This window comes from Glycine soja, chromosome 20 (genome assembly GCF_004193775.1).
Source record: "Glycine soja cultivar W05 chromosome 20, ASM419377v2, whole genome shotgun sequence".
Lineage (NCBI taxonomy): Eukaryota > Viridiplantae > Streptophyta > Magnoliopsida > Fabales > Fabaceae > Glycine > Glycine soja.
Window position 1 is genome coordinate 34,416,274 of NC_041021.1, and position 27,129 is coordinate 34,443,402.

Sequence of the window (27,129 nt, forward strand, 5' to 3'; positions counted from 1 at the left end):
TGCTTTAGTGAGGTAGAGTTCTAGCATGGAACCAACCCTCCTAAGTATACCATTTTCATTTCAACAAAAACCTTCCCAAAGGCCATAGCTAACCCTTCCAAGTTCCAACATATATGGATGATTACAAGACAAGATTATTATCAATCTTATCAATGTCACCACATTCACCTCATCAATTGATGCTCATGTCATAATTAAGAAATCAACCAACACAACTGATGCAATCCTACCCCGCAAGGGCATTGGGTAGAAGACTCCAAGTAGATTGGGCTAGAGATCCAAGGGAAGGCCCTAGGGTTCTCATGAGCCTTAGGGTAGATTTCGAGCCCATGGACTAAGTATGAGCCTGCTTATCTTTGTAAATATTAGAATAGGTTTTTCCTTCGTCTGGGCCTTGTATTTTGGCCATTCTAGAAGTATAGGGTTTTAGCCTTGTATTTCGGGGCATTTTGAGTAGTCTTTGTAATAAGGACTTTTTTTTGTATTTTCATGTTTTTTTGTCATGGAGATGAGCTTAGCTATTATAGGGGGTGTGTAGCTAAGCTCTAGCTTCTCATCTCAAGGAGGTGAGCTTAGCTATTAGAGAGATATGTGTAGCTAAGCTCTAGCTTCTTTAGGAATCTTCTTAAGGAAGCTTCTCAAGGAGGTGAGCTTAGTTATGAGAGGGGTGTGTGTAGCTAAGCTCTAGCTTCTCAAGGAAGTTTTCTCAAAGAAGTTTCTCAAGGAAGTTTTCTCAATAAAGCTTCTCAAGGAATCTACCTAGTCTATAAATAGAAGCATGTGAAACACTTGTTGTAACTTTGATGAATGAAAGTCTTATGAGATACACTTCAAAGTTCCATTTCTCTCCCTCTTTTATTCCTTCAATTTCGTGCTCCCCCCTTCTCTCTTTCTTTTCCTCCATTAAAGCATCCTCTTCAAGCTTCTTATCCAAGGCAATTCTTGGTGGTGAAGCTCCTTCTTCCTTGGCTTATTCCCTAGTGGATGGTGCCTCCCCTATCCTATTCTCCTTTGCCTTCCACTGCATCTCCATGGTGAAAAATCATCATTGAAGGACCTCATTGAAGCTCAAAGATCCATCCTCCATAGAAGCTCCACAAGCAAGCTTCCATCAACAACTCAAGACATCATCATTCAATATAATTATCTCATCATCAATATAATTCATTTCATCAACAATAAGAGCATAGATCAATCAAATCATATAATTATGCACCACTATACCATTATAACAACTTTCTACTTCATGTTTAAGATTATCAAAACATCTCATAAGTTTTGAATTACTATCTTCTCCCTTTTCTATTGTGCGTCTATGACCTTCGTAAATTATAAACATGATAAATAAATACATGCTAACTCAATTAAGTTGATTCTTGTCTCATTTGAAATCTAAGAATTATTTATAACTTTTATGTTTACCCAAAAATCTAGTTTGGAAGCGTACTATGCCTAAAATCACAATCTATATGAAACTTTTACTTATTATCGACAACTTGACTTTATTCACTAATTTAATCATTTCTAGAGTTATACACAATGTTTGAAATTAAATTCAAATCCATTAGTTAGATACCATCTAGGGCTACAACTTTCATGAAGATCATCTTCCCTAATTCCCTCTTGAAGATTGACTTTTGGTCGATTTAGTCGACTATGTCTTACTACAGTTGACTAAATCTAGTAGAAATGTTCTAAGGGTTGTTATTGATATAAATAGTCGATTATCACACCAAATAATCGACTATTTGTGAACCTAAAATGAAATACAACCCTTGGAACTTAAAATAGTCGATTACCAGACCACATAATCGACTATTTGTGTGAGCTAAACCAAAATTCAACCTCTAGGCTTGTTTTAATCAATTATAGAAAATTTATAATCGACTAAAATGATTCAATGGAGCAAAGAATACAAATTTCACACCAAAAACCACAACTTTCTCAAATCTAATACCATCCCATATTATGAGAACATCACCACAAAGAATTCAAGCATGCATAAGACATTCTCAACCATCAAATTCCATTTATATGCATATATATCATTAAATTAACACCCAATTCTCAAAATCATATATATCAACATCAAACCATCAACATAATACATAATAACCATTCTAATACATCATAAGGCAGCAAAAAACAAGAACAAAGTAAGCTCCCCTTACCTCTACAAACCAAGGAATAATATTTGAGAGGAAGAAAAGGAAAAGGAAAAAAGAAAGGGCTTTGGGTCTAAGATGAGAGCTTTCCCACTACCACTCAGCCACCACACAACCCAAAACCCATCAACCAATATAAACAACATTAAAACCACATAATTGAGTACTATAATGAACCCCTTTGAGTGCTTTATGAAGGAAAACAAAAATGGAGTCTAAGGGAGGAAAAATAAGTGCTTACCCTTCCATGGCTCAACCAAACAACATCAAAGAAAGAGGAAAATGATCTCCTTTGATTACCAACACCATACCTCAAGCTTATAGGATTTGAGTCTCTCTTGGAGAAGAAAAAGAAAAGAGAGAGTCCCTTTGCAAATGCAAATATGAATTGTGATGGTTAGGGAAGGGTTTATGACCCATACAATTCTCCTTTTCACACTTAGGCTTTCTATGAGGGTGATGCTAGGTGCACCCAACATTTAATGTGAAAGGTCAAAAATACCCCTGGCCTTAATTTAAAAGATTTTGGTGCACCCATCAACATTTCATGTTATACGTACACAAGCAAGCTAAGCTTCCATTTGCGCCGCTGCTATTCTTCTTCCCTCCGTGTCATTTTCGTTGGCCTTTGATCCTTCTTCTCCTCCGTTGGGTGTCAGCATTGTGGACGTGCATTGAACAGGCTGCTCCACCGTCGAGGTAAGCTTCATCTCCCCTTTAATGGTTATCACTTCTGTTCCTGGTTTTTAATTTCGTACGTATGTAGTTGATCCACATTAGAAGTAGGAAATATGTTTAGACATACGGATCAAGTAGGAATTAGGTTTGTGCATACGGATCAAGTTGATCCATATGACCCTTTTTTAATATAAAAAAATGTAAAATTGGTATTTTTGTTTTGAAAAATGTTTCTTATTAGGGTTTAGGTTACTGTTGATGGTTTAGGGTTACTATTGATGGTTTAGGGTTAGTGTTGAGGGTTTCTATTGTATTATGTTTGAATTGTTTGAACTAGTTGATATTGGCTTTGGATATTTCAGTTTACTAAATTGAAATTCTGATACTGGGGACAGATGTCGTACAGGATGTCACGACATCGCGCTTCAGAACATGCAGCTTGTATATGACCGTATGAACAGATTAAACAAGTAAATAACACAAGAGAATTGTTAACCCAGTTCGGTGCAACCTCACCTACATCTGGGGGCTACCAAGCCAGGGAGGAAATCCACTAAAATAGTGTTAGTTCGAAGATCTAACAGCCACTGTTTACAACCTTCTCACCTAACCACTACCCGTGCAATCTCTACCTAAGAGCCACTCTTAGATATGAGAAACCCCTCTCACTCCCTCTCAAACACTCTCCCGTGTTTACAATTAATTCAAATACACACCAGAGATTGCTCTCTGAACAATAGAGATCAACTCCACACACTATAGAGATCAACTCTACACACTCAGGTCCAACACTTGATGTTAGAGTAACATCAAGGTGGCTCACAAAACACTCAAGTCCCAAAACTCACAAAATAACTCTTCAATCCCGGACTTGGTGGAAAACTCGTGCAGCCTTCATGTTTATATAGCAGTGTGCGTTTCTGGGCTGCAACTACTTGTGCTGGATGAGATCTATCACTTTCCTGAAAATCTGCACTTAAAGATCTAAAAGATACAGTTTGATCTTTTAGTTTTTATCTTTAATCTTTAATCCCTGAACGAACTATTCAAGTTTGTAATTCGAACTTTAATTATCTTTTAATTCGTTCCTAAAGATAGATCACCAAATCTGTTGCTAACTGCACATTAATCTGTTAAAGATATAACAGATTTATGTGTCCAGTATTTTCGGGTCGGATGTCAGGACATCGTGTCCGACATCGTGGATCCTGCACACTCTGTTAAAGATATAACAGATTTATGTGTCCAGTATTTTCGGGCAGGATGTCAGGACATTGTATCCGACATCGTGGATCCTGCAGCTTCAATTCTTCATTTGACATTTTATCTTGCCTTGTGCATTGTGCAGCCCAATCTGATTCCTTGACATAACGTTGGACATCATGTGCAGCAACTCCAGCTTTCCTTCATTGTCTAAGTGCTTATGTTTTAACAAAATCTTAGCCAATCTTTTAAACACTCAGTAGAGCTAAGCACTAACAATCTCCCCCTTTGGCAAATTTTGTCTAAAACATACTTAGACACTTCCTGAGCAGGTACGAGCAGTTATGCAAGTGGGATCAGCAACTTTCATTATCAGAGTAATCAAGCACAGCGGTATCTGTAGTGGCGACAGCCAAAATTCTGCAAGTTGCAAGTCGTTTCCAGGGTGTCAAGACATCTCACGTGACATCAGCTATCTGCTCCCCCTGTCTCCATGCTCTTACTGCTGTGAAGCAGTTCACTGCAGCATCTTCTATCAGCTACTAGTCTTTTCCAGGATGTCAAGACATCTCATGTGACATCAGCGTTCTGCTCCCCCTGTCTCCATGCTCTTGCTGCAGCATCTTCTATCAGCTACTAGTTTCAGTAGCTTACATCAGTCATCATCAGCAGCAGTCTCCCCCTCAAAATCATATACATACAACTCCCCCTCAAAATCATGAATCATGCATACATCGTATCCTACTTACTCAAAATCATAAATCATGCATATAATACTATTACTCCCCCTTTTTAGACAGAATTTGACAAAAGTAGAATGCATGCAAATATTACAGACCAATAGCAATCAATTGTTCAAAGGGACATGCCCCTATAGCTAGTAAAAAGCAAAAATAAAGGTCTGATGGTCATGGGGTGGCATCAGAATCATCATCATCTGATTTTGTATCCTCTGCTGCATCTTCTTCTTGCTCAACTGCTTCTTCTTCCTCAGCTGCTTCACCATCATCAATGCCACTTTCTGAGAGTCTTTCAATCAGCCGTTCCAGCTCCATTTTCTTCTCTGTGGTGGCTTTGATGGTTGCCCCCAGCACCTTGCATGTGTCCTTGAGTTCAGCAATCAAGGCATCCTTGGATACAGCACCTGAAGCAGCAGCTTTCCCTGATGTCGAGACAATGTCTGGGACATGTGTCCCCTCAAACAGTTTGTAATGCAGGGATAGAGGAGATTCTCTCTTCATCACAGAGTCAATGTTGTTTAAGATATTGGGATGTTGACTCAACATAATGCCACACAATACAGTTGGGAAGGCAATGGGTAATTTGACAGCAAAAGATTCTGAATGCTTAACAGTTTGATCAAAAATATAGTTTCCAAAATTAAATTTGGACTTGGTTCCAACAGCATACAGAAATTTACCCAAACCTGTGGCAACAGTGGAAGTATGATTGGTGGGTACCCAGTTTGCAGCGCCAATCCTATGCAGGATTGCATACTTCACACTTAGCTTTCTTGCAGAAAGCTTCCCTTTCTTTGGCCAATGCTGGACTCGTTTGGCAGTGATTTCCTTGGCAATCTGATGCTCAGAAACATCAATATCCACCACTCCTTCAGTAGGTCTGCCCAGGTATTTGTTGATTACAGCAGGGGAGAATCTAACACATTTTCCTCTGACAAACACTTTCTGATACTCATCACTCTTTCTGTTTGTTATGTCAGAGGGAATGTTGACAATGAATTCCCTTACTAGACTTTCATAGCAATCTCCCAACTTGGTGACAGTTTTCATCAGTCCAGCAGCCTTAATGAGGTCCATGATCTCCTTGCAAGCCAAGGCATCTCTTCCCAGTTCTCTTTCAACCGCAAGTCTGCGTTGATACACATATTTCCACTTTTCAACATTGCCAATGGAGTGGAAAGAGATGTTGTCCAATGGTGCATCAGGAACATTTCCAGGCACCTTTCTCCCAGATTTCTTGGCCCTCTTTGATGTCGAGACATCTAGTTCGACATCATCATCAGAATCAGATGAGGAAATTTCTTTCCTCTTCTTGGAGGGGATTGCAACTTTGCTCCTTCTGGATTTGGTAGGAGTGATTGGAGTGCTCTTCTTCTGTGCCATAGTTTTGATTCGTCCAGACCTCTTAATGGGGGTTTTTCCCTTTCGGCTTTGTAATCTTTCTGCAATGCCCGGTGCCAACTTGTTGGCAATGGGTTCCTCATCAGATTCTACTTCTTCAAGGTCAATGAGGTCACCTGGAGCAGGTTCTGGTGCCCTTGGTGCAGGGGTCTCCTCTGTGGCTTGATCTTCTTCTTCTGTTGATTCCTCTTCACTGGGTGAAGGGAGGGCTTCAGCATTTGCAGCGGAAGATGTTGGAACATCTTTATCAACATCAGGCACAGAAACATTCGGGGTGGAGGATGTTGGAACATCTTCATCAGCATCAGGCACAGAAGCATTTTTCAGAATGTTACTCACAATACTGCGGATCTTCTTATCCATCTCCGGGTCTACTTCCCTAGGACTTGTTGCAGGGCTAGGGTTTTCAGAAATCTTCACTCCCTGTTGTCTTTTGGGGACCAGTTTCTCAGGAACATGGGCTTGACCAGGAATCATTTGTATGGGTTGGATGTTGAATTCAGGTTGTTCCTGGTGCGGAGATGATGGTACAGAGGGTGAACCAGGAGCTGCAGTATCTTTTGGTGAGGTAGCCATGGAGAAGCAGAGCTTTTGAAATGGTTTCGTGAAAATCTGAGAGCTGTTGTGGAATGCTGAAAACGAGATTACCACTAAAATGTAAATTTGAATGCGGAATGTAGAGGGACGTGTGAAGCAACGGTCAAATCTGTTTCGGCCCAGTAGTGAATGTGCTATAATCGTTTGAGCACATTCAGATAACAGTAATTGCTATAAATCCTCTAGCAGACAAATGCCCAGCTTGCCCCTCAGTTTTTCAAACTGATTTGCATCCAATGCCTTTGTGAAAATATCTGCTATTTGTTCCTCAGTGTCAACATGCTTTAGTGTGATCACTTTATCATCAACAAGATCTCTAATATAGTGATGTCTAATGTCAATGTTCTTGGTTCTGCTGTGTTGAACAGGATTTTTTGAAATATTAATAGCACTCATGTTGTCACAGTACAATGTCATGACATCTTGTTCGACATTGTACTCCTTCAGCATCTGCTTCATCCAAACTAGTTGTGAACAGCTGCTTCCTGCTGCAATATACTCTGCTTCTGCAGTAGATAGGGACACACAGTTCTGCTTCTTGCTGAACCATGAAATAAGATTGTTGCCCAGATAGAAGCATCCACCAGAAGTGCTTTTTCTGTCATCTGCACTTCCAGCCCAATCAGCATCACAATACCCAACCAGCATTGAATCTGAACAATGACAGTACATAATCCCATAGTCACTGGTTCCATTTACATATTTCAGAATTCTCTTTACTTGATTCAAGTGACTTATCTTGGGATTGGCTTGATATCTTGCACAAACACCTACTGCATAGGTGATGTCAGGTCTGCTAGCTGTTAAATATAGTAAGCTCCCAATCATGCTTCTGTACAGACTTTGATCAACACTGGTGCCAGCTTCATCTTTTGTCAGCTTCAAGTGAGTAGGTGCAGGTGTTCTTTTATGACTGGCATTTCCCATCCCAAACTTCTTGACAATGTTCTTGGCATACTTGCTTTGTGAGAGGAATATGGAGTCTTCCATCTGCTTTACTTGGAGTCCCAGAAAATAAGTCAGCTCTCCAACAAGACTCATCTCAAATTCAGATTGCATCTGTTGGACAAAATGTCGAAGCATCTCATTCGACATCCCTCCAAACACAATGTCATCAACATATATCTGTGCTATCATCAAGTTTTCAGCATCTTGTTTGACAAAGAGAGTCTTGTCAATTCCTCCCTTCCTATACCCTTGCTGAGTAAGGAACTCTGTTAGCCTTTCAAACCAAGCTCTTGGAGCTTGCTTCAATCCATAGAGAGCCTTCTTGAGCCTGTATACATGATCTGGATGAGTTGGATCTACAAATCCCTTTGGCTGCTCCACATAGACTTCTTCATTCAGGTATCCATTCAGAAACGCGCTCTTCACATCCATCTGGTACAGCTTGAATTTGAGGATGCAAGCTACACTAAGTAACAATCTGATGGACTCAAGTCTAGCAACAGGGGCGAAAGTTTCATCAAAGTCTATACCTTCAATCTGAGTGTAGCCTTGAGCAACAAGTCTGGCCTTGTTTCTGGTTATAACACCTTCTTCATTGGTTTTGTTCTTGAAGATCCACTTGGTGCCAATTACATTAGTTCCCTCGGGTCTAGGAACTAGCTCCCAAACTTCATTCCTTTTGAATTGCCCCAATTCTTCTTGCATAGCATTGATCCAGAACTCATCAGTCAGTGCCTCTTTCACATTCTTGGGCTCTATTTTGGAGACAAAGCATGAATTGGAGACAATCTCAATCTCCCTTGATCTTGTAGTGACCCCTCTGTTTGGATCTCCTATAATCAGCTCCTTGGGGTGCATCTTCTGGATTCTAATGGAGGGTTTCTTGTCAGGTTGGTTGATGTTTGGTTCATCTATAGCAGAATCAGAGTTTTCTGCATTTTCTGCACTTTTAGCTGTATCTGCTACATTGTCTCCCGATGTTCTGACATCTTCTTCGACATCCTTCTTTCTTGCTGGAGTTAGATCATCAACAACCACATTGATGGATTCCATCACAGTTCTGGTTCTGGAATTGAATACTCTATATGCTCTGCTGTTTGTAGAGTATCCCAGGAATATTCCTGCATCACTCTTGGGATCCATCTTTCTCCTTTGCTCTCTATCTGCCAAAATGTAACATGGACTTCCAAAGATGTGGAAGTGCTTGACAGTTGGCTTCCTCCCTTTCCAGATTTCATACAGTGTGGTTGGAGTCCCTCTTCTCAGTGTGACTCTGTTGTGGATGTAGCATGCTGTGTTCATGGCTTCAGCCCAGAGATTATAGGGAAGTTCTTTGGCATGAAGCATGACCCTAGCAGCCTCTTGCAAAGTCCTGTTTTTCCTTTCAACTATGCCATTTTGTTGTGGTGTAATGGTTGCAGAGAACTCATGAGTGATGCCTTCAGATGTGCAGAATTCAGTAAACCTGCTGTTTTCAAACTCTCTGCCATGGTCACTCCTGATTTTCTTGATGACACAGTCTTTTTCTCTTTGAAGTCTTAGACTCAACTCCTTGAATACTTCAAAGGTGTCTGATTTCTCTCTGATAAAGTTGACCCAGGTAAATCTGGAGAAATCATCCACAACAACATAGGCATACCTCTTCCCTCCAAGGCTTTCAACTTGCATAGGCCCCATCAAGTCCATGTGAAGTAGTTCCAGCACCCTGGAAGTGGTCTGATGTTGAAGCTTCTGGTGGGACATCTTGACTTGCTTTCCAATCTGACATTCACCACAGATTCTGCCCTCTTCTATTTTCAGATTGGGAATGCCTCTAACAGCACCTTTGTCAATGATTTTCTTCATGCCTCTTAAGTGCAGATGTCCAAATCTTTGATGCCATATTTTGACTTCATCTTCTTTGGAGAATAGACATGTGGAGGAGTAGCTGGTTTCTTGAGGTGTCCATAGGTAACAGTTGTCCTTTGATCTGCTGCCCTTCATTAGAACTTCACTCTTCTCATTTGTCACCAAGCATTCTGACTTTGTGAAGTTTACATTGAATCCTTCATCACACAACTGACTGATGCTGATCAGGTTTGCAGTCAGTCCCTTCACCAGCAGTACTTTGTTCAGACTAGGAAGTCCATCATGAACTAGCTTTCCCATTCCAATGATCTTTCCTTTAGAGCCATCTCCAAATGTCACATAGCTAGTGGAGCAGGGCTCAATGTTCACCAGGAATTATTTAACTCCTGTCATGTGTCTGGAACAACCGCTATCTAGGTACCAATCTTCCTTAGCTGATGCTCTAAGTGAAGTATGAACAACAAGACTGACAATCTTGTGTTTTGGAACCCACATCATCTTCTTTCTGCTGCTGCTACTTTGAGTTCCATGATGTGGATGGCCATGTAGATGATAGCAAAAGGGCTTTATGTGACCATACTTGCCACAGTAGTGACACCTCCACTTCTTTCTTTTTCTTCTTTTACTCTTTTTCTGCTGCGTTCCATGATGTCGAGACCGATGTTGTGACATCGTGGCTCCAGTGCTGTTTTTGGCAGGAACAAATTCTGTCATGGTTATTCTGCCAGCAGATTTATGATTAAACCCAAGTCCTTTCTGGTTTCCAACATTCTTCCCAAGCTGTAGCACCTCATCAAGCATATCTGAGCCTTTATTCAGCATCTTTATTGATTTTGTCATGTTTTCCAGTTTAGAGTTCAGAACACCAACTTCTCCTTTAAGCTCAGAGATCTCCTCTTCATGTGCCTCCTTCTCAGCCTCCAGATTTGCAATGACCTTCTTCAGTTGTGCTTCTTGCTGAAGAATCTTCTCACTTTTGATGCATAGTTCTCTATAGGATATTGCAAGCTCATCAAAAGTGATTTCACTATCTGTATCACTTGAATCTTTAGCAGATTCAAATCTCCCAGTGAGTGCATTCACATCTCTGTCAGAATCACTTTCTTGTTCACTCTCTGTATCATCAGACCGACATACAGAAAGTCCTTTCCTCTGCTTCTTGAGATGAGTGGGACATTCAGCTATGATGTGTCCATAGCCTTCACACCCATGGCATTGAATTCCTTTGCTGTGACTGGGCTTTTCATCTGACCTTTTCTGGTATTCACTACCTTTCCTGATGTCGAAAGGGATGTTCCGGACATGTGGTTTCTTCCTCCTGTCCATTCCGTTCAGCACTTTGTTGAACTGTTTTCCAAGGAGCACAACTGCGTTAGTCAGCCCTTCATCAGTATCCAGGTCATACTCATCTTCTTCTCCTTCATCATTGGACACGAACGCCAGGTTCTTGCTCTTCTTTTCAGTCCTATCCGAGAGTCCTAGCTCAAAGGTTTGAAGGGAACCAATGAGTTCATCTACTCTCATGTTGCAAATGTCTTGGGCCTCCTCTATTGCAGTGACTTTCATGTCAAATCTCTTAGGCAAAGATCTGAGGATCTTTCTCACCAGCTTTTCGTCTGTCATCCTTTCTCCCAAGGCAGTGCAAGCATTGGCAATTTCAAGAATGTTCATGTGGAAGTCATGAATACACTCTTCCTCCTTCATCTTCAGATTTTCGAATTTTGTAGCCAATAGTTGCAATCTGGACATCTTCACTTTGGAGGTTCCTTCATGAGTGGTTTTCAGGATCTCCCATGCATCCTTGGCCACTGTGCATGTGTTGATAAGTCTGAAGATATTCTTGTCAACTCCATTGAATAGAGCATTCAAAGCTTTGGAGTTTCCAAGTGCCAATTCGTCTTCTTCTTTTGTCCAGTCTTCTTCCGGCTTCAATTCATCAGTGGGCTTTCCTTCTGTGTCCAGCATCTTGGGATGTTCCCAGCCTTTGATGACAGCTTTCCAGGTTCTGCTATCCAGTGATTTGAGGAAGGCCACCATCCTTGCTTTCCAGTATTCATAGTTGGTTCCATCAAGAATTGGCGGTCTGTTCACTGGTCCTCCTTCTTTCTCCATGTTCATCAGAATTTATCTCCCTAGATCTCACTCAGTGATTTCGAGTGCCCGCTCTGATACCAATTGAAATTCTGATACTGGGGACAGATGTCGTACAGGATGTCACGACATCGCGCTTCAGAACATGCAGCTTGTATATGACCGTATGAACAGATTAAACAAGTAAATAACACAAGAGAATTGTTAACCCAGTTCGGTGCAACCTCACCTACATCTGGGGGCTACCAAGCCAGGGAGGAAATCCACTAAAATAGTGTTAGTTCGAAGATCTAACAGCCACTGTTTACAACCTTCTCACCTAACCACTACCCGTGCAATCTCTACCTAAGAGCCACTCTTAGATATGAGAAACCCCTCTCACTCCCTCTCAAACACTCTCCCGTGTTTACAATTAATTCAAATACACACCAGAGATTGCTCTCTGAACAATAGAGATCAACTCCACACACTATAGAGATCAACTCTACACACTCAGGTCCAACACTTGATGTTAGAGTAACATCAAGGTGGCTCACAAAACACTCAAGTCCCAAAACTCACAAAATAACTCTTCAATCCCGGACTTGGTGGAAAACTCGTGCAGCCTTCATGTTTATATAGCAGTGTGCGTTTCTGGGCTGCAACTACTTGTGCTGGATGAGATCTATCACTTTCCTGAAAATCTGCACTTAAAGATCTAAAAGATACAGTTTGATCTTTTAGTTTTTATCTTTAATCTTTAATCCCTGAACGAACTATTCAAGTTTGTAATTCGAACTTTAATTATCTTTTAATTCGTTCCTAAAGATAGATCACCAAATCTGTTGCTAACTGCACATTAATCTGTTAAAGATATAACAGATTTATGTGTCCAGTATTTTCGGGCCGGATGTCAGGACATCGTGTCCGACATCGTGGATCCTGCACACTCTGTTAAAGATATAACAGATTTATGTGTCCAGTATTTTCGGGCAGGATGTCAGGACATTGTATCCGACATCGTGGATCCTGCAGCTTCAATTCTTCATTTGACATTTTATCTTGCCTTGTGCATTGTGCAGCCCAATCTGATTCCTTGACATAACGTTGGACATCATGTGCAGCAACTCCAGCTTTCCTTCATTGTCTAAGTGCTTATGTTTTAACAAAATCTTAGCCAATCTTTTAAACACTCAGTAGAGCTAAGCACTAACATAAATTTTCATACCCTGATGGTTCAGCCAATGTGGCACTTCCTTGTATTATGGGCTTTAGAAAGAATAAAAAATTGTGTGTAGAGGCTGCCATACAAAAACTTTTTTAAGTTCGTATCGCTTAAATAATCCTACATATGACTGACTTATGAGTTACAAGTAATAAACATTTGTCTAATCACTATCTTGAAATGTGAGAATACTTTCAAATCATGCATTATATACCAAATATGTGTGCCATTGGAAAATATCAAAATTCCACACACAAGCACACATATAAGAATGTTAATGGCAAGCTACTGATAAAATAGGAACAACATGCTCCACTTTAGTTTAAGATCTAACCTGAGCTACACAAGGAGCACCCCTATAAATGTCCCAAATCTCCTCAACTTTGATTTGCCCCTTTTCAAGCAAAATATATGCAAAACAAGCAAAACTTAAATCCTAAAAGCAGGTCTTAATTATCATGAACTAATCCAAATAACTCCCAAAAGGGATAGTTCATTTGTTAATAAAAAATTCACAAGAGAACCAGACCTGTGATTGTCTCAACAGCCAAATGGTACTCTTTTAGCATATATGAGCACTTCTCTGTAGCATAACGCATATACTCATCTCGAAGTGCTTCAAGCTTCATTGCAAGCTGTACAAAACTCTTCAACATAAGTTGTGATACAACTATGCTTATAAAACAATTTTGTTAAGGGAAAGAATGTATGTATTGAAGCACAAGCTATAAGATCCCACAAACATACATTGGGCACAAGGCCACTATAGTTTTTGTAATATGCTTTCCCAAAAGAAGTCATGCCTGTTTGCATAATTAAAAACTCTGCACGCTTTGAAGCTTCTAATGTTGCCTTTGTAGAGATCCAACATAAGTTGCCAATCCCAAACATCTCCTCCTCAATTAGTCTTGCTACAAACAAATTCCAATAAGCAAAAAAGTTCAAAATCTCATAAATCAAATTACTATAGATTTCGAATAAGACTTTCCAAAATGACCTCAAAATCAAACAACTTACGAGCACAAGCACACACTATAGAGTTTATGTAATCTAATTTCCTTACAAAAACCTGGCCAGAAATTTTAGCATAACGCATATTTGGCTGGCTGTAGATAGAATGTATATCAGTCTGCAAAAGATAAACACACAGTGATACAATTGAAATAAATTTTCATACCCTGATGGTTTAGTCAGTGTGGCACATCCTTGTCGCATTACAATTCACATTTAAAAACTGAATATTCCTGTCTGCTTATTGGCTTTGTTAAAATTTATTATTATTTAGTATTAGCAATGATTTCTATTTACCAACATGACTATAGATTAATTTCTTGGTTGAAATTTAGATAATTCCTTGTACAGTAGTTCAAAATCTTGCTTGCCTAGGATTGAAGGGTATAAGTTGTTTAATTCTATTTTCTTTGAACAAGCTTATATTGTGATGAATTTGTGTGGTTTAGTAATGGAATGAAGATTTGACCAAAATGTTAGTAGTCGTATGTTATTCATATTTAGACATTTTGGAGATGTTTAGGGTTGAGGGTGGAGGGGTTAAGGTTTAGGGTTTAGGGTTTTGTAGTCATATGTTAATTTGAATAGTAAATATTGAATTTGACAAAAAAAATACATGTGCGTCAACATTTGCAGATCATGGTTAGAACCAGAAGGTTAGGTCGTGCCTTAGGTAGGGTTATAGGCAGAGCCCTGGGGAGAGAGGATCGTCATGATTCAGATGATGTTCCCCAACGGCGAAGGCCTACAGCATTCGCACGTAGGCAACGAGAAGCTGCCCCTATTGCTAAGGATGAGCCTGTGGTAGCTGGAGATGTACATGCACAAGGTGCAGAAACTGGTCATGATCGTGAGGTATTTCCAGGTGGGTCGCGTGACCCATTAGTGCTGACAGAGTATGATGACCATGTTGCAGTCATCGTATGGAATGGAGAGGTATTTAAAATTTAAGTTATTTGTTAAGTATTTGTTATTATTTAAATTTGTCATAATTATCATTATTATGTTTATGAGTTGTCGAATCATTTAATTTTTTCTTTTTTGCAGGAACATCCTGAATTGAAGTTATCCTCCTATGACAAGAAGGTTCATAAATTTGGAAAGCCTACTCCAGAAATAGAAGGGCTAGTTGCTGCCACAGTATTAAGTCCTTTGATCGCATGTTCAGTAGACACTGGCGATCGAGGACTTATATCCGCTTTTGTGGAACAGTGGCATAAGGAAACTAGCAGTTTCTATCTTCCTGTTGGGGAGCTGACCATCACATTGGATGATGTGGCGTCTCTGCTTCATCTGCCAATTATAGGCGCCTTCCATACCTTCGAGCCTCTACACGTCGACGAAGTTGTGTTGATGTTGGTGGAGTTACTTGAAGTCTCTAGAGAGGAAGCTAGAGCTGAGACAACACAATGTCATGGGGCATATGTACGCCTATCTTGGCTACGAGATATTTATCAGAGGAGATGTCAGGCCGGACATTGGACTGCTGTAGCTCGTGCCTATCTTCTGCATCTGTTAGGTTGCACTCTTTTTGCTAACAAGAGTGCAACCCATATTCATGTTGTTTTCTTAGACACTCTCTGTGACTTGAGTTAGACTAGAAGCTATGCATGGGGAGCTGCCGCCCTAGTGCATATGTACGATAATTTGAATGATGCTTGTAAAAGCGGCGACCAATAGCTTGCTGGTTACATCACTCTATTACAGGTAATTAATATGTTTTTAATAAGTTAATTACGACTATGTTTTAAATATGTTTTTAAAATGTTCATTTGACATTTGTATTATTTTGATGTAATCTTTGTAGTGTTGGATATATGAGCACTTTCCCTCAGTTGCGGAGTGTTTGACTGATTCGGACTACGATGACATCTCACCACATGCATGTCAGTGGATTGCTACTAGGGGTGGAAATGAACCAAGCCAAGCTAAGCCAAGTTTTACTAGGCTTGAGCTCGACTTGAGTTGAATACGTAAGGCTTGAGCTTGATTCATTACCTGTCATAGGCTTTTTTTTAAGGCTCGGCTCGGCTTACATAAAAGTCTGGCTTGGCCCACGAGCCTATTTAAAAGCTTGCTTAAAGACGTCTTTGATTAATTAATTATTTTAAAACCTAGTGAAATATTAACTAAAAAAAGAAACTTGTAAAATTTTATATAAGTAATGTACAAATTCAAAAATAATTGATAAACAAAATCATATTGAATTCAAGTCGTTAAAGCACAAAGTATATCAAAAGAAAATAAAAAGAGCATAATATTAAAAAATGTATGGATTAGAGATGGTTTACACTAATATAGCCAAACAAAATTATTATTAGTTAAATTAACAATTTTTAATCCAATTTTTGAATATATAATTATATTAAATATTTTTTAAAAAAATATATCTACAATAATTTCATCTTAGTCTACTCAAGCCATATCTTATATACTATTGATCGAGGCCGTACCCGAATCAAATAAACATTAAAAATGCAGTATCTAGGAAGTGATCCTAGGTCGTCTCCCAACGAGCAATGATCAACCAAATGTTCATTATAGATAGTAATAAAATAGTAACAAATTGGGGGGTTGTTTGTTTTTGTAAATTAAATAGCAAGTAAATTTGAATTAGAAAACAATAAAATTAAAACATGTTTCCCCTTTATTCACGAGCAAGTCTCTTATTCTAGATTACGAGAATTTATCCTTAATCAGTTCAACCACTTAATCCAACCCTAAATTAAATTACTAAGCGAAAATTAACATAAAGTTGTCATTATGTGATTAAACAATACATACACCAATTAATCATGAACGAAACTGATCATTAAGCATGAATGTAAATTAAGTGCAGAGACAATTAATCAAGCACTAAGCATGCATGGATTAATAGCAACAAATACAAAGTAATTGGTGAAATGGAAAAACTGATATGTATTCAATAGTAATAACAAAACATCAAAGAGAGTTGTGCTTGATCCTCAAGAGAAAACAATGTTGGAGACTTTGCCTTCCATTAATCAGTAGAAATGAAACTGTAGATTGAAGCCGAAACGAAATTGTAGAAAATGAATTTTATTCTACGTGAACAGTGTGCATGAACAGTAATAAAAATTGGAATTCTAAAATCCTAGAATTATTCTCCTCTCCGAAAAAAAACTCCATAAACTAAAACCTTGGTGTTGTTATATAGGTCCTCAGTCTCAAAGCTCACAAATCTATTTTAAGTCCAAGCCCATAAACGAAATAAAATAAAATTTGGACAAGATAAGATAAGATTGGATGAAATAAAATCTAGATTGAATAAAATCTGGATAAAATAAAATCTAGATAGAATAAAATTTGGATAAGATAAGATTTGATAAAATAAAGTTATTATTATTGTTAGTTAAACAAGCCGGCTTATCAAGCTTAACAAGCTTTTTTTTATAGTTTGAGCTTGACCTTTTTATCTAAAAAGGCTTTTTAAAAACCTTGAGCTTGACCTTTATAGTAAACAAGCCGAGCCGAGCCAAGCCTTACATAGGTCGAGCCAAAGGCCCTCGACAAGCAGCTCGGCTCATTTCCACCCCTAATTGCTACGAAGGCTTCTTTGAAGTCCTTACATGTATCAACGTACAGGCAACGTCTAGATGGACTCACGATTCCTGATGTTTACTGGATGCCTTATGGTGAGCATCGAGGAGTTTGGGAGTTTGATTTGATTTCATGATTCTCTGGTCATCTACGATGGGGGCCCATTGTCGTGAGACACCGACCAAAGAGGGTCATGCAACAATTCGGATACGTTCAGAGTATTCCTGCAGAGGCTACAGGTTCAGGTTGTCATTTGAAAAATTGACGACAGGTGGATGCACTACTCAGACTATCTTGCACCAGCAGGGCAAATTTGTGTTGTGCCAGGACAGTGTGCATTCGATTACATGGATTGGTTCTTCCTCATTTCTCATCTGTTCATGACACCGGCACAACCTGCAGATCCGCCGTGACATCCACTTGTGACGCAAGATGACACATATGTGGAGCCACATATCCCTGAGGTCCCAGTGGCACCATCAGCAGCACTGGCACATGCCCCTTCTGATGTGGAGCAGCCTAGACATGCAGTGGTAAGTAATACTATTTGGGTTGTTGTATCAAATGTCATTTAGTTTAGTTATCGTAATACTATTTTGATTGTTTTCTATTTCATAGGAGGCTTGCCAAGCGATCGCTGAAAGGTTGAAGTGTTTGCTCAACCTAAGGATAGTCACGACAGGCACAAAAATACACGAGGTCATGGAAGACTGCATCAGGATCGCTAGGGGTGTCACACCAGATGGCAATGTCTATGTGAGGTTGCGACGAAGGCGACGCACGGATCAACTATAGTTTCTTTACACATTTTATATTTTCATATTTGGATGATCTTTATAATTTTCTTGTATTTGAAAACATTTTGCTTTTAAGTGAACATTTTGTAAATTTTAACTTATTTTGGTTTATAATTTTAATTCTATGTTAATTTGTCTAAATATTAGGGTGAATGTTAAAAACTTATTTTTAAATTATGTAACCGTTAACGACATCACAAGCTATTATATTTTATATAGCTAGTATCTATTTGATTCTAATTACTAATTAGTTCTATGGTCTGATGGCAAGCCCTATCTTCCACATTAGAAACATAGAAACATAGTTAATTTACATAAAATAAGGTTGATCTTGACCTGAAATTAAAATATAAAATTAGATTTGACCTACTTTAAATAAGTAATAATTATTTATAAAATAAGTAAAAATTAATTAAAGAAATAAAGAAAGATAGATAACTTGGTCACCGTGCCACTACATTAAAGAAAGATACAAAGATAGATAACTTAAAATAAGATTGATGGGAACTATGTCAGATACATATTTTTCTTTTAATTTGTGCGTAAAAAAATAAGTCAAAATTATACTACAAAGATAGAAAACTCTAATGTGAGATTAAAATTCATAACGATCAGGCATTAGAAGCTACATGTTCAGTCTTTATTTATGTCAACATAGTCTCTTTTGAACATCATGAAGCTTCTGTACTACTGTATTCTACTAATATATGGAGTTGGTCACTGCTTTGCCTGAGGATGACAATTCCTGGACCATAACAATGCTAGAAGCGGTAAATGACAACGATGTTTTAAATAAACCTGTTGTACATGCACAAACAATATTAAGTCAAATGAACACAAGTGATTGCATAAATTTAAAAGTAACACTATCTATCTTCAATGTACCTGAACAAAATGATTGTCATAGACGTGACCGATACAAATTATGCGATGCACAAAAGAATCTGTTGGTGGATGACTTCTAAGAGGAAAGAACGTCATGCTTTGTTGTCGGGACAACGATACAAGGATTACATTATACCTTGATGCAATGACATATCTCATCTCGGTTATATCCATCCACTTATCCACAGTCACTTGTATGAAACAAATATACACGACAAAGTTATTTAAAGTTAATCCTTAAAAAGCAAAACATAAATTACATACCTTGGATAACCCATCAACAAGTAGGGACCTCCTTAATTCCTCGAATCTGTCTGTGCCACCGAAGAGCTTGATATAGTCATCCGAGAATTTGGCAAGTTCTTTAAGCAAATGGTTGCGCACCAAGGACCAAGAATCTTCACTCATACCTAATAAAGCGACAATCGACCGATATCCATAGTTACCATCAGCTTTGACATCCACAATGTTGTCAATGAAATCGTGTATAAATGGCTAAAATTGATCCAACATTGGCATGATCCTTCTTGGATTGGGCTGGTTAGAAAATGATGCATTACGCTTCACTGAAGAATTGCTATTTTGCACAGAATGTAAAACATCTACATATTCCTAGTAAGACGGATCACACTTTGTTGATCTTTGGTTTCTGTTCATTGGTTTCTTCGGTGCACCTTTAGTGTTGACCTTTGATGGAGGATCACACGTAGAATTTTGATTAGGGTATGCAATTTCCCAAAGTTTACTCTTTAGAGTAAACTTACCACAAACATCAAGTTCCTCAAATCTTTTAGATATGGTTTTCATCTCTTCCTTTATGGTAACTTCGGGCTCAGATAACCCTTGGTCTGAAAAACTGAGTCTCCTCCAAAACATATGGATTGAATCTAGTGGGATGCTACCAAGAACATATTTAGATAGCTCACATACACAAGGAAGACCCTGCGTAGTTCTCATGACATAACCACAACAAGAAGGATTCTTGTCAGCATAATATACACGCTCAAATTCAACAGCAATCTGATTTAAAGCATACCTTGAAACCATTTCAAGAAGCCTCTTGTATAAGGTAACTTTAAAAACATGTCCAACCACATGTGTACTTGTGTTCAAATGATGCTTTAATTTTAGTGTGCTGTAGCGTGATCATGTTGTTCATGGCATCCCAAACACTACATAAGTCTCCAAGGCTATTTTGTAATACACTTTTTAAAGCTCAATGAGCAGATTCAACCCTACATTTAAAATACACAAAAAACAATAAACATATACAATAATTAAATTCCATCAATTCATCAATCTTAATAGAAATAGTTGAACATTTTCATACCTGTTTGTTGTTGTGTTTCCTAAGTGCATCACCTTATTCGTCCAGGCTGTAACAAATTTTTCCTTGTGGGAGATTATCCATGTTTCGTTAACATAGTCAACAAACATTGGCTAAGGTGAACAAGCAATTTCAAACTTCTTAAGGCATTCATTGAACTATTGTTCCGAAGGACAATCAACCAGACTTCCCTAGGCATCCATGACATACTCCCAAGCATTTTTTTGACCAATTAGTGATTTACATTTTTCCTTGACATTCTTGTCGATGTGAAACCTGCACAACAAGTTTGTACACTCGGGGGATACAATTTTCAATGCATTCATCAATGCTAGGTCTCTGTCAGTCACAATAACTCCAGGGAGGGAATCACGTCTTAGAAATATACCTCGAAACCGTTCTAAAGCCTATACCACATTATTAACATGTTCAGCCTCTGGATATGCAAAACCAGCAGAGAATGTTATCCCCGTTGGTGTCACACCAACAAAGTCAAGTAGTAGGAGTCTATACCTGTTTGTTTTGTAGGTATTGTCTATCAAAAACATCAAGTTACATGCATTGCATAACTTCACTGCATCAGGGTGACACCAAAAGATATCACGCACCATGTCTTTATCCTTTAATCTATGCCAATGAATATATTGATCCCGTTCAAGAAGCTTCATTAGATGTTGCATTTCAGTATCACTTCCTTTAATGGAAGAACGATATGCACTTTTTACATTGTATATTTGTTTGATTATTGTACAACTATTGACATATCAGCATAATGTTTCTTGGTTTCACCATTGACTTGGTCATATTAGCAATAATTGTCTTTTCATCCTTAGTCAATCGCCCAGCGTATGTATGTCTAACTAATGACTTGGCCAATTCATGATTATGAATCCCACACATCAACTTCACCATCCAACCTTGCCCTCCAACCACTGGTTTCCCATGAAGTTTGAAGGGACACCCACATTTCCTACTCTTAGTATCTCTTCTAACAAAATCTTTCTTCCTAGACCTATACTGACCACTCCTTTCACAATCAATTAACACAAATAAAGTTATTCCTCTACTACCAGTGTTTGTGTTAGACCTCATAATGACCGCCACAAATTCGTTTTCATGAGCAACAAATCGAGCCCACTGCAAAACATCATCTCGAGTACCAAACACCTACAACGCAACCCATACAATTTTAGTCTTCTAAGGGACATTGATTTTATGAAATTAATAACAATAATGAACATTATTACCTAAGAAGTATTGAACGCATCCGAACAATCAACATGTTGTTCATTCACATCATATTCTTGTTCATTTTGATCATCCATATCAACTTCTTCAGACATTATACTGTCATACATCTATTGATCTTCGTCCATCTTAACAACAAATCAAAAATTTCAACATGACAGACATACAACACCTAACCGAACTATACATATAATATCATACAAAACTCTACATAATCTTTTACAGCACACCATTTTATAAACACTACAATTGATAATCATATATAATAAAATGCAAAAACCCTATATCATTCTACATAGGAATTATTTCAATTACGCATATAAACAATTAATTTATTTTTAAAAATGAGCATACAAACATATTAATAATTAAAAAATATTAAACTTAAAAAACTGTTTAAAAAATCAAAATCTTTACAACTTACGAATCAAGTTGATCTGTAAAGCTTATACGGATCAACTACATCCGTATGTGTAATATCAACATACGGATCAACTACATCCGTATGTGTAATATCAACATACGGATCAACTTGATCCATATGTTGACATTCCACTCATGGATCAACTCACACACACCCAACAGAGATGCGTACCTCGTATGCCGACAACGACGAACCAATCACCGCAACAATCACCACCGACCCGTAACACTTTCACCTTCACCCAAGCTCACCTCTCTCAACAAAAACCACACGAAAGAGAGAAACGACAGAAAAAAGCATGGAGGCGTAAAAGAGTACAGGAACCAACTTAAAAAGGAAGAAGATACAAGAGGGGCATTTTTGGTATTTTTTTCAAATTGCTGGGTTCACAAGCAATTATGCTGGTGCACCCAACATCACCCTTTCTATGAGCATACCCACCCCTTAACATACATTAACGTCGATATGCTTAGGTCCAAACTTACTAAAACTCACTAAACATACACTTGCTAAATAATTACAATTGCTAATACATGCATTAGGAAAACCACAACATTGCAACTACGATACCTTCACGGTGTTCAAGGTCACGAATCTCACGAAACACTATTTTTCTACCAATCCATTTCCAACCAATACCCCTAATTGCAACCATTATAGATTGTTACTAGTTATGGGTTATGTTATGCATGTGTGTCTGTGTAGATTGAGTGTATATTGATTTGAGTATAGGATTTGTGTTCTTAATCTTGAGAATTTATGTATTTTCTTTTAGATTTTTTTGTTTTCCTTCTTCATTTTTGGTATTGATTTTTAGTGTTGATTCTTATTGTTTCAAATTGTATCATAATTTTTTGTTTGAAATTTTTTTTTGTTTCCTTCTTGATTCTCATATAAAATCTCTTGATTTTTTCCGTGGATTTTTTGTTCTTAATCCTAAAGATTTGTGATTTTTTTCATGACATTTTGTTCTACCTTCAACAAATAAGGTTTCGGTTACAACTTCAATAATGGAAACATAATAAGCAAAGAAGAAGAAGAAAATTAGATTTTTTAGTTCATTTTTTTAAAAGACCACATGCTAATAATGTGTCTTATATTTCAAACGAAGTTAACACAGTTCTAAGAGGAGTTGCTGTTGTAACGAGAAGGAAAAAATTAGGAAATTTTCTATAGGATAAAAAGAAAAAGAAAATGCATGTGCAATTTAAATAAATCTTAGATAATATCATTGCTATTTGTTCTTATTTTTTTATTATAAAACATATTATTAATATTAATAATTATATATAGAGATTAATGTAAATATTATAAGATATAAATGTACAATATTACATATATTATTATATAAATAAACTAGCTTCTCAAGTTTAATAATTATTGCAAATATTAACACAAAATCATCATTCAACAATAAAAAATTATTATAATTTTAAAATGAAAAAGATAATTATTAATAATTTTACCATATTATATAATATTAATATTAACATAAAGTAATTAAATTATTTATACTATGGGTTACTAATTTAACATAAAAATAAAATTATAAAAAAAAGTTATCCAGATATTTCACATAAATTTACAATAATATTTAGTACGCTATAAAAAAATATTTAAAAAATATGTTTACCCCGTGCAACAAAGTATAATTTTTTCTAAAACCAATGAAAGGGTTAATTAATAATTAATAATTAACAATTATATTCTGTTTTAATTTCAATTTTTCTATTGTCTCTACAAATTAGGGTTTGCTCATTTGCTGTGTGTCGGCCTCTACCTATATATTCCACTCACTACCCAGAAACTAGGGTTTACCGTCACACCCCAATCGTAGCCGTCGCACTTTGCGTTTTCTGCGTCATCTCCGATTCCCCGACAATGGCCACCCAAATGAGCAAGAAGAGAAAGGTGACTCACTCATTCCTCAATCAACCTTCACCAATTGCAATTGACCACATCAATAGCTAACATTTCAATTGTTTTTTCGTGTGTTTTTGTGTGCGCAGTTCGTAGCTGATGGAGTGTTCTTCGCTGAACTGAACGAGGTTCTGACAAGGGAGTTAGCCGAGGACGGATACTCCGGCGTGGAAGTTAGGGTTACGCCGATGCGCACCGAAATCATCATCAGAGCCACCAGAACCCAAGCCGTTCTCGGTTCGTGTGCCTCTGTTGTGTTCTAGATTCTTCTATTTTTTCCCCTTTGGTATTGAATATTGATTTCTTTTTTCTTGGTTATTTGTATTTATAGGTGAGAAGGGAAGGAGAATCAGGGAACTTACCTCGGTGGTTCAGAAGAGGTTCAAGTTTCCCGAGAACAGTGTTGAACTTTATGCTGAAAAGGTCAACAATAGGGGTCTTTGCGCTATAGCACAGGCTGAGTCTCTCCGCTACAAGCTCCTTGGTGGCCTAGCTGTGCGCAGGTATATGCATTCTTGTTTTTATTGTTGTTTTTACTAAAATGATATACCTATTCATTTCTTAGTTGTTTACATTGTAGACAAATCTTGATAGCTGTTGGAATTGTGGATGCGGGCTTTTTTTTCTTTTCATTCTTGATTGCTTCCTAATCTATTGCAAGAAATTGTAGACAAATCTGGTGCAGCTGCAATTCCAGTTGGAGATTTCAGAAGCCTTGATGTTGCTGATGGAATTGTGGTTGTGGACCATGTTTTAAAATCTTGATTGCTTCCTAACCTAATTGATGAACATAATTTCTACTAGTAACATTGTTTTTCTTTTGATTTGATAACTTATTATTTGTGAATGTTATTTTGCTTTCTTCTTGTATCTATGTTTTTAATTATTGAAAAATGTGCGGAGATGCATTTATTTTTGTAAGGAAAATTTTACTTTTTCTTAATTGCATCCGTGAGACTAACCATTGATTAGTATCTTGACAATTTATTTAACTGCTAACCCTCTGTATTGATGTCCTTTTTTCCCCCTTTCCATGAATGCAATTCTTGTGTGGGTTTGTAGTGACATTGCAGACTGTTGAACTTTCTGTTTCAGGGCTTGCTATGGTGTTTTGAGGTTTGTTATGGAGAGTGGTGCTAAGGGATGCGAGGTTTGTTCAGGAGAAGTGACTTGCCTTTGAAGTTGTGATATTGTGGTGTTGCTTTGTATGATGGTTTTGGTTGTTTGCTTTGAGCAGGTCATTGTGAGTGGAAAATTGAGAGCCCAGAGAGCCAAATCTATGAAGTTTAAGGATGGTTACATGATTTCTTCTGGGCAACCTGTCAAAGATTACATTGACTCTGCAGTGAGACATGTGCTCCTGAGACAGGTTATTTTGCTTCTATTCTTCATACATTCTTGATACTATTTATCATTTTTGGGTTGTTGATTCATTTTGTTTTACGATGAAGAGATGATGCTAATTGTTATTTTGTTGCTGCCTCATAGGGTGTTCTTGGCATTAAGGTGAAGATCATGCTTGATTGGGATCCTAAGGGGAAACAGGGTCCTAAAACTCCCCTCCCTGATCTTGTCACAATCCATTCTCCAAAGGAGGAAGAAGAATACATCCAGCCTGCTCCAGTTTTGGCTGCTAATGATATTGAGGTCCCTGTTGCTTGAAAAGTTATACACTGGAGAAGTAATTCATAGTAGCTGAGTGCCTAGTTTTTCTTGTGTGCAATGTTTGTTGTCAAAGACATGTTCAAAATTTTGTAGTTTCTTGAATTTTGAAGAAATTGTTATACTCAGTTACAAGTATTCTAAGTTATTTGTTTTATCTTTTTCATACCCTTTGTCTTATGTAGTTTGAAGTCTTTTGTTTGTGATTCACGTCATAGATACAGTTCTGTGTTATTTTCCTTGTTCTAATGCTTTGTTTGTTAAACAATTTTTGAAGTGCTGATGAATTTAAAAAACTACAATTCAAGTATTTGATGTTAAAAAGTTAATATAAATGCCTTTATAATTAGATAACTTTTTTTGTTATTAATTCTGTAGTTGCATTTCCTGTAAGTCTTTTTGCTTTATATCAATACTTGTTGAAGGAATAGGAAGAGTGAGGCCTTCCAAAACCATGAACAAAAGCAATTTTTTTCCAACAACTCTTGCATTGTACCATTCATATTTATCATTTAGTTTATGAATTAGCCTGGCTCTGAATCTTTGCTTCCTAATGACGAGCATAATTCAAGGAATGACATAGGTTTGGCTTGGCTTGAATTACCACTGTGACTATGGAATAACCAGCAAGATACTGATCATGTGTATATGAGGAAAGTCCTTGTTTGTCTGGTTTCCTTCAGAGCATTATTAAAAAGATGGAATGAAGCATCAGTATTAGTTGTATCTTTGTATTCATCAACTTATGGCACCAAGTGATTAGGATAACTCAAGTTTTTGTATGTCTATTGCCTATGATGCGTATGAATCTTAACATGTTCCAAAGTGTCACTAGAAAACAATGCACCATGCCCTATGTTTTATGTAATCCAATGTTCTGGCAGCAAGATGGTTTGAAAAGGTTTGTTGGACTGGTTCTAGATTTTCAACTGTTAATAATGTTTCACTTGGTGGATGATGAGCGGAATAAGTATGGGTTAGTTGTGATTTAGCAGGATGAGTTTACCTTGTATGACGAACCTTCTTTCTGTATGTCTCTTCATGAAGTAGTGCTTTTATTTAGCTGGTTGAGTATTGTGTAATGTGGATATTTTGTCTTTGACCTTGAAAATTTAAATTAGATGGAACTTGAACTGTCTTTCATGGGCATACTATTAAAAAAATAGGTAGTAATAACTCTAAAATCCCTATTGCCATTGGAATTTTATGTTTCTCTTATTCAATGATTTGTTTTGTTTTTGTATATGGTCTTGTGTTTGCTTTTTGTTTGATTTTGGATTAGTGAAATATGTCAGAACTCGGAAGGGATGCAGAATAAGGGAGCAGCTTGTCTTGGTGCAGATGAGGCTCTCCTGACAATTGTGTTAGAAGGTCAATAATAGGGTTCTTTGTGCTATTGCCTAGTCCTAGTTTATCTGT

General features: G+C 37.5%; 2 protein-coding genes across 2 annotated transcripts; both read left to right on the plus strand.

Annotated features, from left to right (window-relative positions):
* Positions 1 to 14,525: 14,525 nt before the first annotated feature.
* LOC114402029 (protein MAIN-LIKE 1-like) lies at positions 14,526 to 15,587 on the plus strand. The gene is made up of 2 exons (XM_028364577.1): positions 14,526 to 14,822; positions 14,934 to 15,587. Exons 1-2 carry the CDS (start codon positions 14,526 to 14,528, stop codon positions 15,480 to 15,482), a joined length of 846 nt encoding a protein of 281 aa, XP_028220378.1. The 3' UTR covers positions 15,483 to 15,587.
* Positions 15,588 to 23,879: 8,292 nt separating this feature from the next.
* LOC114403574 (40S ribosomal protein S3-3-like) lies at positions 23,880 to 25,944 on the plus strand. The gene is made up of 6 exons (XM_028366595.1): positions 23,880 to 24,039; positions 24,138 to 24,285; positions 24,380 to 24,551; positions 25,144 to 25,198; positions 25,286 to 25,417; positions 25,537 to 25,944. Exons 1-6 carry the CDS (start codon positions 24,010 to 24,012, stop codon positions 25,708 to 25,710), a joined length of 711 nt encoding a protein of 236 aa, XP_028222396.1. The 5' UTR covers positions 23,880 to 24,009; the 3' UTR covers positions 25,711 to 25,944.
* Positions 25,945 to 27,129: the final 1,185 nt, after the last annotated feature.

What these genes read in the sequence shown, in the direction of transcription:
- LOC114402029 (XM_028364577.1), top strand. Translation starts at nt 14,526, where the DNA reads ATGGTTAGAACCAGAAGGTTAGGTCGTGCCTTAGGTAGGGTTATAGGC. An exon ending in TCATCGTATGGAATGGAGAG is followed by an intron (nt 14,823 to 14,933) that starts GTATTTAAAATT and finishes TCTTTTTTGCAG; the next exon opens with GAACATCCTGAATTGAAGTT.
- LOC114403574 (XM_028366595.1), top strand. Translation starts at nt 24,010, where the DNA reads ATGGCCACCCAAATGAGCAAGAAGAGAAAG. An exon ending in CAGAACCCAAGCCGTTCTCG is followed by an intron (nt 24,286 to 24,379) that starts GTTCGTGTGCCT and finishes TTGTATTTATAG; the next exon opens with GTGAGAAGGGAAGGAGAATC. An exon ending in GACATGTGCTCCTGAGACAG is followed by an intron (nt 25,418 to 25,536) that starts GTTATTTTGCTT and finishes GCTGCCTCATAG; the next exon opens with GGTGTTCTTGGCATTAAGGT.